Source organism: Loxodonta africana, chromosome 5 (genome assembly GCF_030014295.1).
Source record: "Loxodonta africana isolate mLoxAfr1 chromosome 5, mLoxAfr1.hap2, whole genome shotgun sequence".
Lineage (NCBI taxonomy): Eukaryota > Metazoa > Chordata > Mammalia > Proboscidea > Elephantidae > Loxodonta > Loxodonta africana.
Genome location: NC_087346.1, coordinates 505,312 through 517,658, shown reverse-complemented (window position 1 = coordinate 517,658; position 12,347 = coordinate 505,312). Strand labels below are relative to the sequence as shown.

At 41.5% G+C, this 12,347-nt stretch overlaps 1 protein-coding gene across 1 annotated transcript in view; it reads right to left on the bottom strand.

The window, feature by feature from the left end:
• UCP1 (uncoupling protein 1) overlaps positions 1–12,347 on the bottom strand; it is a 50,192-nt gene that overhangs the window by 5,671 nt on the left and 32,174 nt on the right. The window contains 6 exon segments of the mRNA XM_064286259.1: positions 786–885; positions 8,473–8,604; positions 8,607–8,662; positions 10,292–10,497; positions 11,265–11,410; positions 11,492–11,681. Of these exon segments, the coding sequence (XP_064142329.1) occupies positions 786–885; positions 8,473–8,604; positions 8,607–8,662; positions 10,292–10,497; positions 11,265–11,410; positions 11,492–11,681 (830 nt within the window).

Sequence of the window (12,347 nt, the reverse complement as noted above, 5' to 3'; positions counted from 1 at the left end):
ACAAGATGAGGTTGTGTCTTAAGTCCGTCTCTTTTGAGATATAAAAGAAGTGAGCAGAGAGACTTGGGGCCTCTAACCACCAAAAACCAAGAGCAAGGAGAATAGTGCGTCCTTTGGCCCTGGGTCCCTGTGCTGAGAAGCTCATTGACCTGGGAAGATTGATGGCACATGCCTTCCCCCAGAGCCAATGAGAGAAAAAGCCTTCCCCTAGAGCTGGCACCCTGAATTCAGACTTCTAGCCTCCTAGACTGTGAGAGAACAAATTTCTCTTTGTTAAAGCCAACCACTTCTGATATTTCTGTTACAACAGCACTAGATACCTAAGACACTCACTTTATTGAGATATTCACTTTATTGCAGTGGTCTGGAACCGAACCCACAACATCTCCGAGGTATGCCTGTCCTACTTTTTGAATGAAACCACGGATGAGCTCCTTATATAACTAGCTCTTCTATACAGTGCCTGATGGACTTGCCTACTGAATTCTGCTGTATAAAGAATAAGATTGTAACAGAAGTCCCATATATTGGTATGAAATGAGAATAATGCTGACGTGAGAATGCAGTGGTAGTTTCGTTATAGCCAAAATTCCCCAAACTTCGGGTTTTGCTCTTTTCTCCTCCTGAATAAATTATACTTAATGTTCAAAATTACTTTTTTTTAAGAGAAAACTATTAGAATTAAGGGATTCAGTCTGATATGCCTGGAGAAGCTCCAAGATAAATCATAAATGTTACATAAAATAGGAAGTTACCTATTTGTTACATAAAATAGGAAGTTAGCTGCTAGTAGGTTGTTTTTCACAAAGGTCTCCTTCATCAGGTCATATGTTACTAGCTCTGTACAACTGATGATGATATTTCTTGTCAGATTGAGAGTAGTCCCTGGGGGAAAAAATGTTTAATAACTCCTTTATATGATGACATGCTACTGGAAACATGTACCTTAGTGATTATAAGATCTACTTTGGGAGGCAGGACCAAGACGGCGGAATAGCCAGACACTTCCAGCAATCTCTTACAAAAAAGATCCAAAAAAACAAGTGAAACAATTATGACAAGCTAGAAGCCCTGAACATCAAAAGCAAAGTTAGAAAATGGACTGAGTGGCAGGGGGAGGGAGAGACGGTTCAGAAGCAAAGAATAGTTACTGGACCTGAATTGCTGGGAACCCTCAGGCAACATTCCTGGGAGCGGCTGCAGCATGCTGGTAGTAGCGTTAGGCCACAGTTTCCTCAGGGAGAAGCAGCCAGCTGCACAGCCTACTCACACCTCCGAAACCAGAGAAGAACAGCACTGTTGGCAAATGCTAAGTACTTGCATATATTTTACCGCACTCCCTGCCCCCAAGCCAGCTTCAGAAGCTGTTGATTTCTCTAGGCCTGAGCTAGGTCCTGTTGAGCACCTGGAGCCATTCTCCCGGCCTTGGAGAAGGAATAAATTTGCAATTTGGGGAAAAGATAATTTGCCAGCTCCACTAACCTGGGGAGCTCAGGACAGAAGCAGCTCCTGTCCAGTCACAAATGGTCCGTGGATTCTGAATACCTTTCCCCCCTGCTGGAACTGTGTGGGTCTATTTCAGCAGAATAGGCCCTTGTTGGCAGACTGCAACTGTTACAGCTGTGCAGTGGAGAGGTGCGTGCTTGATGTTTGACACCACTTTGCCTGTTAAACAGGGTCCTCACCTACCCACATCAGGGGCCTATGGATTGGTGGCTCCACTCGGATCGCCCAGCCACCCAAAACAGGGGTCCGAGGATAACTGGGTGCCCGTGGTCCATCTGCAGAACCCACCCACCTGTATGCTGTAGGGAAGAGGGATGAGCTTTCCTCAGAGACACTCAGGGGACGATTCTCAGCCCCCTGCCTTGTTCAGAGTGTGACCCCCTGCTGCAACCAGATACCAGCACCTACACCAATCGCCCCTGCCCTTCTTAGACTGTAAGACAGAGCCTGTAGCACTCACTTGATGAGCAGCTACCTGGACCACCTGACCTGAACCCATACAAGAAAAGTGAGTGGACTCCTAGACTGATAATCCTAGTAACAGCTCTAGCCACCCAGTGACAGGACTTCAGAGCTTCAAAGGTGAAAATAATCAAGCTAGCTCACTCAAGCAACCCATTTGGGCATATCAAAACAAAACAAAGCAAGAAGCTAGGATAGAATAAGCAACATAAAATAAACCAATACAATAACTTATAGATGGCTCAGAGACAACAGTCAGTATCAAATCACATAAACAGACCATGATTACTTCAACAAGCTCTCAAAGAATCAAGGGATCTTCTAGATGCAAGTGCCTTCCTGGAATTACCAGATGCATAATACAGAACTTTTCAAGACATCAGGAATGAGATTAGGAAGGAGATCAGGCAATACACGAAAGCAGCCAAGGAATGCACAGATAAAGCAGTTGAAGAAATTAAAAAGGTTATTCAAGAACATAATGAAAAATGTAATAAGCTGCAATAATCCGTAGAGAAACAACAATCAGAAATTCAGAAGATTAACAATGAAATTACAAAATTAGGCAACTCGGTAGAAAGTCAGAGGAGCAGAATCGAGCAAGTGGAAGGCAGAATTGGTGACCTTGAATATAAAGCACTTGGCACCAATATATTGGAAGAAAAATCAGATAAAAGAATTTTAAAAAATGAAGAAACCTTAAGAATCATGTGGGACTCTATCAAGAGGAATAACCTACGAGTGGCTGGAGTACCAAAAGAAGGAGGGATAACAGAAAATACAGAGAGAATTGTTGAAGATTTGTTGGCAGAAAACTTCCCTGATATTGTGAAAGATGAGAAGATATCTATTCAAGATGCTCATCGAACTCCACATAAGGTAGATTTTAAAAGAAAGTCACCAAGGCATTGTAAGCAAACTTGACAAAACCAAAGACAGAGAATTTTAAGAGCAGCTAGAGATAAACAAAAAGTCACCTACACAGGACAGTCAATAAGAATATTCTTGGACTGCTCGGCAGAAATGATGCAGGCAAGAAGGCAATGGGAAGACTTATATAAAGCCTTGAAGGAAAAAATATTGCCAACCAAGAATCATATATCCAGCAAAACTGTCTCTCAAATATGAAGGTGAAATTAGGACATTTCCAGATAAACAGAAATTTAGGGAATTTGTAAAAACCAAACCAATACTACAAGAAATACTAAAGGGAGTTCTTTGGTTACAAAATCAATAATATCAGGTATCGATCCAAGACTAGAACACTGGACGGAGCAATCAGATGTTAACCCAGATAGGGAAATCACAAAAATAAGTCAAGATAAAAAAAACACTCAAAACAGGGAAACAGCAATATTATTATGTAAAAGAAGACACTATTAAAACAACAAAGGTGGACTAAGAAATGTAGTCATAGATCTTTCACATGGAGAGGAAGCTAAGGTGATATAAAGAAATAAAAGTCAGGTTTAAACAGAAAAATAGGAGTAAATTTTAAGGTAACCACAAAGGAGACTATCCTACTCATCAAAATAAAATACAAGGAAAAAAATTAGAAACTCAGCAGAAACAAAGTCAACTACAACAAATAAGAGGAAAAGACAATATATAAAGGTAATCTACTCAGCACAAAAAATTAAGTGGGAAAAAGAAACTGTCAAGAACACAGAAAATAAGACATCAAAATGACAGCACTACACTCACACCTATCCATAATTACACTGAACATAAATGGACTAAATTCACCAATAAAGAGACAGAGAGTGGCAGAATGGATTTAAAAAAACACGATCCATCTATATGTTGCCTACAGGAGACAGACCTTAGATTCACAGACACAAACTAAACTCAAAGGATGGAAAAAATATATCAAGTAAACAACAATCAAAAAAGAGCAGGAGTGGCAATATTAATTTCTGACAAAATAGACTTTAAAGTTAAATCCACCACAAAGGATAAGGAAGGACACCATATAATGACTAAAGGGACAATACACCAGGAGGATATAACCATATTAAATATATATGCACCCAATGACAGGGCTACAGATACATAAAACAAACACTGACAGCACTGAAAAGTGAGATAGAAAGTTCCACAGTTACAGTAGTAGACTTCAACACACCACTTTCGGTGAAAGACAGGACATCCAGAAAGAAGCTCAATAAAGACACGGAAGATCTAAATGCTACAGTCTACCAACCTGACCTCGTAGACACATATAGAACACTTCACCTAACAGCAACCAAGTATACTTTCTTTCCTAGTGCACATGGAACATCCTCTAGAATAGACCACATATAAGGTCATAAAGCAAGCCTTAGCAGAATCCAAAACACTAAAATATTACAAAGCATCTTCTCTAACCATAAGACCAAAAAAGTGGAAATCAATAACAGGAAAAGCAGGGGGAAAAAAAAAAACACTTGGAAACTAAACAATACCCCACTCAAAAAAGACTGGATTATAGAAGACATTAAGGATGGAATAAAGAAATTCAGAGAACCCAATGAGAGTGAAAACACTTCCTAGCAGAACCTTTGGGACTCAGCAAAAGTGGTGCTCAGAGGCCAATTTATATCAGTGCACACATCCCAAAAGAAGAAAGGGCCAAAATCAAAGAATTATCCCTACGACTTGAACAAATAGAAAGAGAGCAACAAAAGAAACCCATAGGCACCAGAAGAAAACAAATAATAAAAATTAGAGCTGAACTAAATGAAATAGAAAACAGAAAAACAATTGAAAGAATTAACAAGACCAAAAGCTGGTTCTCTGAAAAAATTAACAAAATTGACAAACCATTGGCCAAACTGACAAAAACAGGAGAGGAAGCAAATAACCCAAATAAGAAATGAGATGGGTGATATCACAAGAGACCCAACTGAAATTAAAAGAATCATATCAGATTACTATGAAAAACTACACTCAAACAAATTTGAAAACCTTAGAAGAAATGGATGAATTCCTAGAAACACACTACCTACCTAAACTAACACAAACAGAGGTAGAACAACTAAATAGACCCATAACAGAAGAGATTGAAAAGGTAATTAAAAAACTCCTAACAAAAAAAAGCCCTGGCCCGGACGGCTTCATTGCAGAGTTTTACCAAAGTTTCAGAGAAGAGTTAACACCACTACTACTAAAGGTATTTCAGAGCATAGAAAAGGATAGAATACTCCCAAACTCATTCTATGAAGCCAGCATATCCCTGATACCAAAACCAGGTAAAGACACCTCAAAAAAAGAATATTACAGACCTATATCCCTCATGAAACTTAGATGCAAAACTCCTCAACAAAATTCTAGCCAACAGAATTCAACAACATATCAAAAAAATAATTCACCATGACCAAGTGGGATTCATACCAGGTATGCAGGGATGCTTCAACATTAGAAAAACATTTAATGTAATCCATCATATAAATAAAACAAAAGAATCACATGATTTTATCAATTGATGCAGAAAAGGCATTTGACAAAGTTCAACACCCATTTGTGATAAAAACTCTCAGCAAAATAGGAATAGAAGGAAAATTCCTCAGCGTAATAAAGGGCATTTATACAAAGCCAACAGCCAACATCATCCTAAATGGAGAGAGCCTGACAGCATTCCTCTTGAGATTGGGAGCCAGACAAGGATGACCTGTATCACCACTCTCATTCAACATGGTGCTGGAGGTCCTAGCTAGAGCAATTAGGCTAGATAAAGAAATAAAGGGCATACAAATTGGCAACGAAGAAGTAAAGTATCTCTATAAGACGTGATCTTACACAGAGAAAATCCTAAAGAATCCTCAAGAAAACTACTGAAAGAAGAGTTCAGCAGAGTATCGGGATATGAGATAAACATAACAAAAATCGGTTGGATTCCTCTACACCAACAAAAAACATCGAAGAGGAAATCACCAATTCAATACCATTTACAGGAGCCCCCAAGAAGATAAAATACTTAGGAATAAATCTAACCAGAGACCTAAAAGACCTATACAAAGAAAACTATAAAATACTTCTGCAAGAAGCCAAAAGAGACCTATATAAGTGGAAAAACATACATACCTTACTCACAGATAGGAAGACTTAACATGATAAAAATGTCTATTCTACCAAAAGCGAAAGATAGATACAGTGCAATTCCTATCCAAATTCCAATGACATTTTTTTAATGAGATGGAGAAACGAATAACCAACTTCATATGCAAGGGAAAGAGGCCCCAGATAAGTAAAGCATTACTTGAAAAAGAAGAACAAATTGGGAGGTCTTATTCTACCTGATTTCAGAACCTATTATACCATCACAGTAGTCAAAACAGCCTGGTACTGGTACAACAACAGATACATAGACCAATGGAACAGAATTGAGAATCCGGACATAAATCCATCCACATATGAGTAGTTGATATTTGACAAAGGCCCAAAGTCAGTTAAATGGGCAAAAGACAGTCTTTTTTACAAATGGTGCTGGCATAACTGGATATCCATCTGCAAAAAAATGAAACAAGACCCATACCCCACACCATGCACAAAAACTAACTCAAAATGGATCATAGACCTAAGTATAAAATCTAAAACGATACAGATCATGGAAGAAAAAATAGGGACAACATCAGGAGCCCTAATACATGGCATAAACAGTATATGAAACATTACTAACAGTGAAGAAGAGAAATCAGATGACTGGGAGCTCCTAAAAATCAAACACCTATGCTCATCCAAAGACTTCACCAAAAGAGTAAAACAGACCACCTACAGACTGGGAAAAAGTTTTAGCTATGACATTTCCGATCAGCGCCTGATCTCTAAAATCTACATGATCCTCAACTATAAAAAGACAAATAACTCAATTCAAAAATGGGCAAAAGATATGAACAGGCACTTCACTAAAGAAGACATTCAGGTAGCTAACAGATACATGAGGAAATGCTCATGATCATTAGCCATTAAAAAATTAGAGAAGTGCAAATCAAAACTACAGTGAGATTTTATCTCACTCCAACAAGGCTGGCATTAATCCAAAAAACACAAAATAATAAATGTTGGAGAGGTTGTGGAGTGTCTGGAACACTTACACATTGCTGGTGGGAATGTAAAATGGTACAACCACTTTGGAAATCGATTTGGCGCTTCCTTAAAAAGCTAAAAATAGAACTACCATACGATCCAGCAATCCCACTCCTTGGAATATATCCTAGAGAAATAAGAGCCTTTACGCGAACAGATATATGCATACCCATGTTCATTGCAGCACTGTTTAATAGCAAAAAGATGGAAGCAACCAAGGTGCCCATCAACAGAAGAATGGATAAAAAAAATTATGGTATATTCACACAATGGAATACTACACATTGATAAAGAACAATGATGAATCCGTGAAACATTTCATAACATGGAGGAATCTGGAAGGCATTGTGCTGAGTGAAATTAGTCAGTGGCAAAAGGAAAAATATTTTATAATACCACTATTATAAGAACTCAAGAAATAGTTTAAACAGAGAAGAAAATATTCTTTGATGGTTAGAAGAGGTGGGAAGAAAGGAGGGAAGGAGAGGGTTTTCACTAATTAGATAGTAGATAACTATTTTAGGTGAAAGGAAAGACAACACACAATACAGGAGAGGTCAGCACAACTGGACTAAAACAAAAGCTAAGTAGTTTCCTGAATAAACTGAACGCTTCAGAGGCCAGCATAGCAGGGGTGGGGCTTTGGGGACCATAGTTTCAGGGGACATCTAAGTGAATTGGCATAATAAAATCTGTCAAGAAAACATTCTGCATCCCACTTTGGAGCGTGGCATCTTGGGTCTTAGACACTAGCAAGCGGCCATCTAAGATGCATCAATTGGTCTCAACCCACCTGGATCAAAGGAGAATGAAGAACACCAAAGACACAAGGTAATTACGAGCCCAAGAGACAGAAAGGGCCACATAAACCAGAGACTACATCAGCCTGAGACCAGAAGAACTAGATGGTGCCTGGCTACAACCGAGGACTGCCCTGACAGGGAACACAACAGAGAACCCCTGAGGCAGCAAGAGAGCAGTGGGATGCAGACCCCAAATTCTCGTAAAAAGACCAGACTTAATGATCTGACTGTGACTAGAAGGACCCCGGAGGTCATGGTCCCCAGACCTTCTGTTAGCCCAAGACAGGAACCATTCCTAAAGCCAACTCTTCAGACAAGGATTGGACTAGACAATGGGATAGAAAATGATACTGGTAAAGAGTGAGCTTCTTGGATCAAGTGGACACATGAGACTATGTTGGCATCTCCTGTCTGGAGGGGAGATGAGAGGGCAAAGGGGATCAGAAGCTGGCCAAATGGACACGAAAACAGAGAGTGGAGGGAAGGAGTGTGCTGTCTCATTAGGGGGAGAGCCATTAGGAGTATATAGCGAGGTGTATATAAATTTTTCTATGAGAGACTGACTTGATTTGTAAACTTTCACTTAAAGCACAATAAAAATAAAAAAAATTAAAAAATCTGCTTTGAAGTTAGTTACCTTTCCAAAGACCTGTCAAGCCTTCTGTTGTTGCTATGATTCTGTCAGCATTGTAAGTCCCAGTGTAGCACGGTTTGAGACCATGTAGATGGCTCTGTGCTTGAAGTCTAGCCTCCACGACCTCTGTGGGTTGCCAGTGAACACTGCCACTCCTCCAGTCCTTAAGCCAGCAGCGATCTTGCTTTCTAAACTAGCTGGAGTTATGGGGTGGGCGGGGGGTGGGGGGGGGATATTTATGAAGCTTAAAAAAACAAAACAAAACAAAAAGACCTAAAGTGCTTCCACATGCCTTTTTAATTTTCAGTGGTCAGTATTTCCGTACCCCTCCATTTCTTCTCCTTCCCTAAGGCCTGCTCACCTGTTGATCAGGCACTAAACCACAGCAAGGGTAGAAAACTTCAAAGTTGATGGAAATTAAAAAAAAGGAGACTTTCAAGGAAAAAGAAAACATAATACTCATTTATACAGTGGCCTGGTTCTTTCCTCTCTTTAGGTCTGTTTTTCAATATTTCCCAAAAGGGAAGAGGCTTCTGTCACCAGTATTTCTTGATCAGTGATAATGTCAATGATTGGACCTAGTGGCCTTAAGAAAAGTCCGAGTGGACAAACCGTTCCCAAGGGGACAAAAATAAGAAGAAAGAAGCCAAGAACGTGATTTTTGACTTGAAATTAAAAAAAAAAAAAACTGGCTTATTTCACTCTAGACAATATTTAATAAAACTACAAATAGTCTTGAAACTATTTACAATTAAAATTTATACTTTTAAAGGGCTATAGCATTTCATTGTTTGACCTCTAGTGTAATCCTTTTTGAGAAAATTCATGAATTAGTTTAGGATACCCCATCTTTAAAAGACAGTACCAAATACTGTGGAGGTAGAAACTGTTATTCTCATTCCCCATGGAAAACTGAGTATCAGAGGGGGTGAGTCACACGCACCGGACCGCACAGCGAGTAAACGTCAGAGCGCTTTCATGTAGAGCAGACAGCCAGAACGAAGGAGATACGCAGAGGGGAAAACGAATCTAAGTGACTTCCTCGGCAGATTTCATCATTTCTGCTTTGAGTAACCTTTAGATAACAATTTTATGGAATCATTTATAGTTATACAATTATATAAATTTAAAATTATCCACACAATGACATTCAAAGTGAAGCTAAGTCCCTGTAATTAAAGTGATGGTTCAATAACATTGACTCATCAAGGACTTAGGTTCTCTAATTCTGTTTTCTCATCTGTAAAATAGGAGTAATAACATCTTCCTCACAGAGTTGAGACTTAAGCAAAATAATATCTATAAAGCACATAGCATGGCACACAGAAAACCAAAAAAAAAAAAAAAAACCCACTGCCGTCGAGTCGATTCTGACTCATAGCGACCGTATAGGACGGAGTAGAACTGCCCCATAGAGTTTCCAAGGAGCGCCTGGCTGATTCGAATTGCTGACCTTTTGGTTAGCAGCCATAGCACTTAACCACTATGCCACCAGGGTTTCCATGGCACATAGAAGTAGATAAAATTGCAGAAATTCTTTTCATTAGTATTTTTATTTTACTCTTATCATGCTTGCAAGGAGCTGGGCATAGAATTAGTTCAATGACTGGGTGAGTTTTACAAAAATAAATCTGCATCTGAAAAATTCATTTTGTACTTTCTACAAACAATGAGTACCAAGCTAATATTCTGGGGAAAAAACTTCAAATATTACTGCCGACTTGCCAGTGTGTTGTGAAAACCACTACCCTGTGTGTTACATGTTTTAATACAGCCATGATCAAGGTATGCCTCTCTAGCTCTCTGCCCCTCCTGGGAACACTTGTTACTTTCTTTCTCTGCAGTGGAATACTCCTGGGCCATATCATAGAGGCCAGTCCTAAGAGAGGCAAAGCTTATTTGTCTCTGAAGGCCAGCAGGCAGCCCACTATAGAGTTTCATTGGCTCTTCCTTTTTTGCCAGAGTAGTGATTGTTCCCAGGACACCTTTATACCTAATGGCACTGGAGGTCTGGCATTCACCTTGGATCTGGAAACAAGAAAGGTGCAGGTCAGAAGGAAGTGAAAATTGAGTAAGGGGGTCCTACCTCCTGAAGCAGAATCTGTGGGTGGTACAAATGGTTAACACGCTCAGCTGCAAACCAAACGGTTGGAGGTTCAAATACAAACAAAGGCACCTCAAAAGAAAGGCTTGATGGTTTACTTCTGAAAACTCAGCCAGTGAAAACCCTGTGGGGCACAGTTCTACTCTGACACAGGGGAAGATGCCATGAGTCCGAGTAGACTCAGTGGCAGTTGGTACTGGTACTTTGCGGGGGAATAGACTGGCATCAGGCTGTCCATCTTTTTTTCATCATGTTCACATTTTAAATTCTTTTTTATTCTCGCGGTGCCCCCTCCCCACACCATACACACTCATGCACGTAGTTGTAGGCTGGCTACAAAACGGGCTTTGAACACCCCTCAACAAACTCTTCAGGGCCCCTAAGTTAGGTTGGGAAAGTATCCCTGAAGAATCAAAGAAGAGGGAAGAGGGCCTGGCTTGTAAACTAAGGAGAGGCTGATATTCCTAGCTCTTAGCACACTTAATGCACCCTAACTTTTTAGAGATGTAGCAGTCAACCCATTCTCTTTGACTATTGAGGTTCTTCCCTTAATCCTGGGAAAATTTCCAGTTTTCCACCCTAAAGCATTCTTTTTTGTGACAAGGCCAAATTACAGAAATGGCCAGTATACCAACGCCGGGCATCAAAGGGGCCACACAAATGGTGTTCCCTCCATATCCTGAAGTCCCACTTCGCTCTCTATCTGCAGCCGAACTTTGGCCGCGACCAGCGGGAAGGTAATTACATCTGCCAAGCAGGCCGCCACTCCCGCTGAGAAGATCTTGACCCCCACCATGGTCCGGGGCACGTCTGCGGTCGTCTGGCCTACGGTCTTCACTCAGGAAGCGGAGGGAGGCGCTGGTGTAACGGGAGAAGGGCTTCAGCCCCGAAGGTGGAAGTTTCTTCCTCTCCTGTGGCCTTGGAGTCCTGTCAGGGCAGCAAACTCTGGGACGGTCCACGAGGCGGTGGCTGCAGCCGTGGCAGGTGCGCCAGCAGTCGGCTGCACGCGGAGCGCAGTAGTGGGGCCGATTCCGGCCGCGTCTGCCTCCTCCCCACCCTCGTGCCAGGAGGACCCACCGCTCCCAGGGCTGGCGAGCACCGTGCGCCCCTGCCCCAGGAGGGTGACTTATATAGCCCGGCCACTCGGAGGCTGGACTGCAGGAGGTCTCGAAAGAGCCGGGCAAAGGAGCTGGTAGGGACGTGCCCTGGGGCGCCGGGTCCTCCCACCCTCCATCCTCACTCAGTGCCTCGGGCGCCACCCTCTAGCCCGAAAGCCCTCGACCTACGCCTCTCCATCTTCGCCCTGCACTCGGCGAATTCACGGCGGGTTCCTCCCTAGTCTATCACCTTCGGCTACGCTCCCTCTGCTGGGATGGGCAGCTGGTGGAGGCTCCCCGAAACAAACGCGATCTTAGAGAGCCTGATAGAAGATCCCGCCCAGCCAGAGCACTGCGGGAAGGGGCGAGAGCGGGGTGCGCCTCCTCTCGTTCCTCTCACTCCCTTGGAACCTTGATGGCAACGCGCAGCCTTCTCTGCTCCCATTTCCTCTCCTTTTGACTTCTCATCCTCTCGATTTCTTTCCAACCACCAAGTTCAGACTCGGAAAAATCCCAGACAGGAACCAGGGACACTCTGAACTTTTAAAAGAAAGTGTTTTCGTTTTATCACGTATTTTTGTAGGACGAAGTCAAGTAGTAAATTACTAAAGCGCTATACAAAGTGAGGTATCACTTGGTCTTTTTAATTACATTTCTTAGGGGGTGCAGTGGAAAGG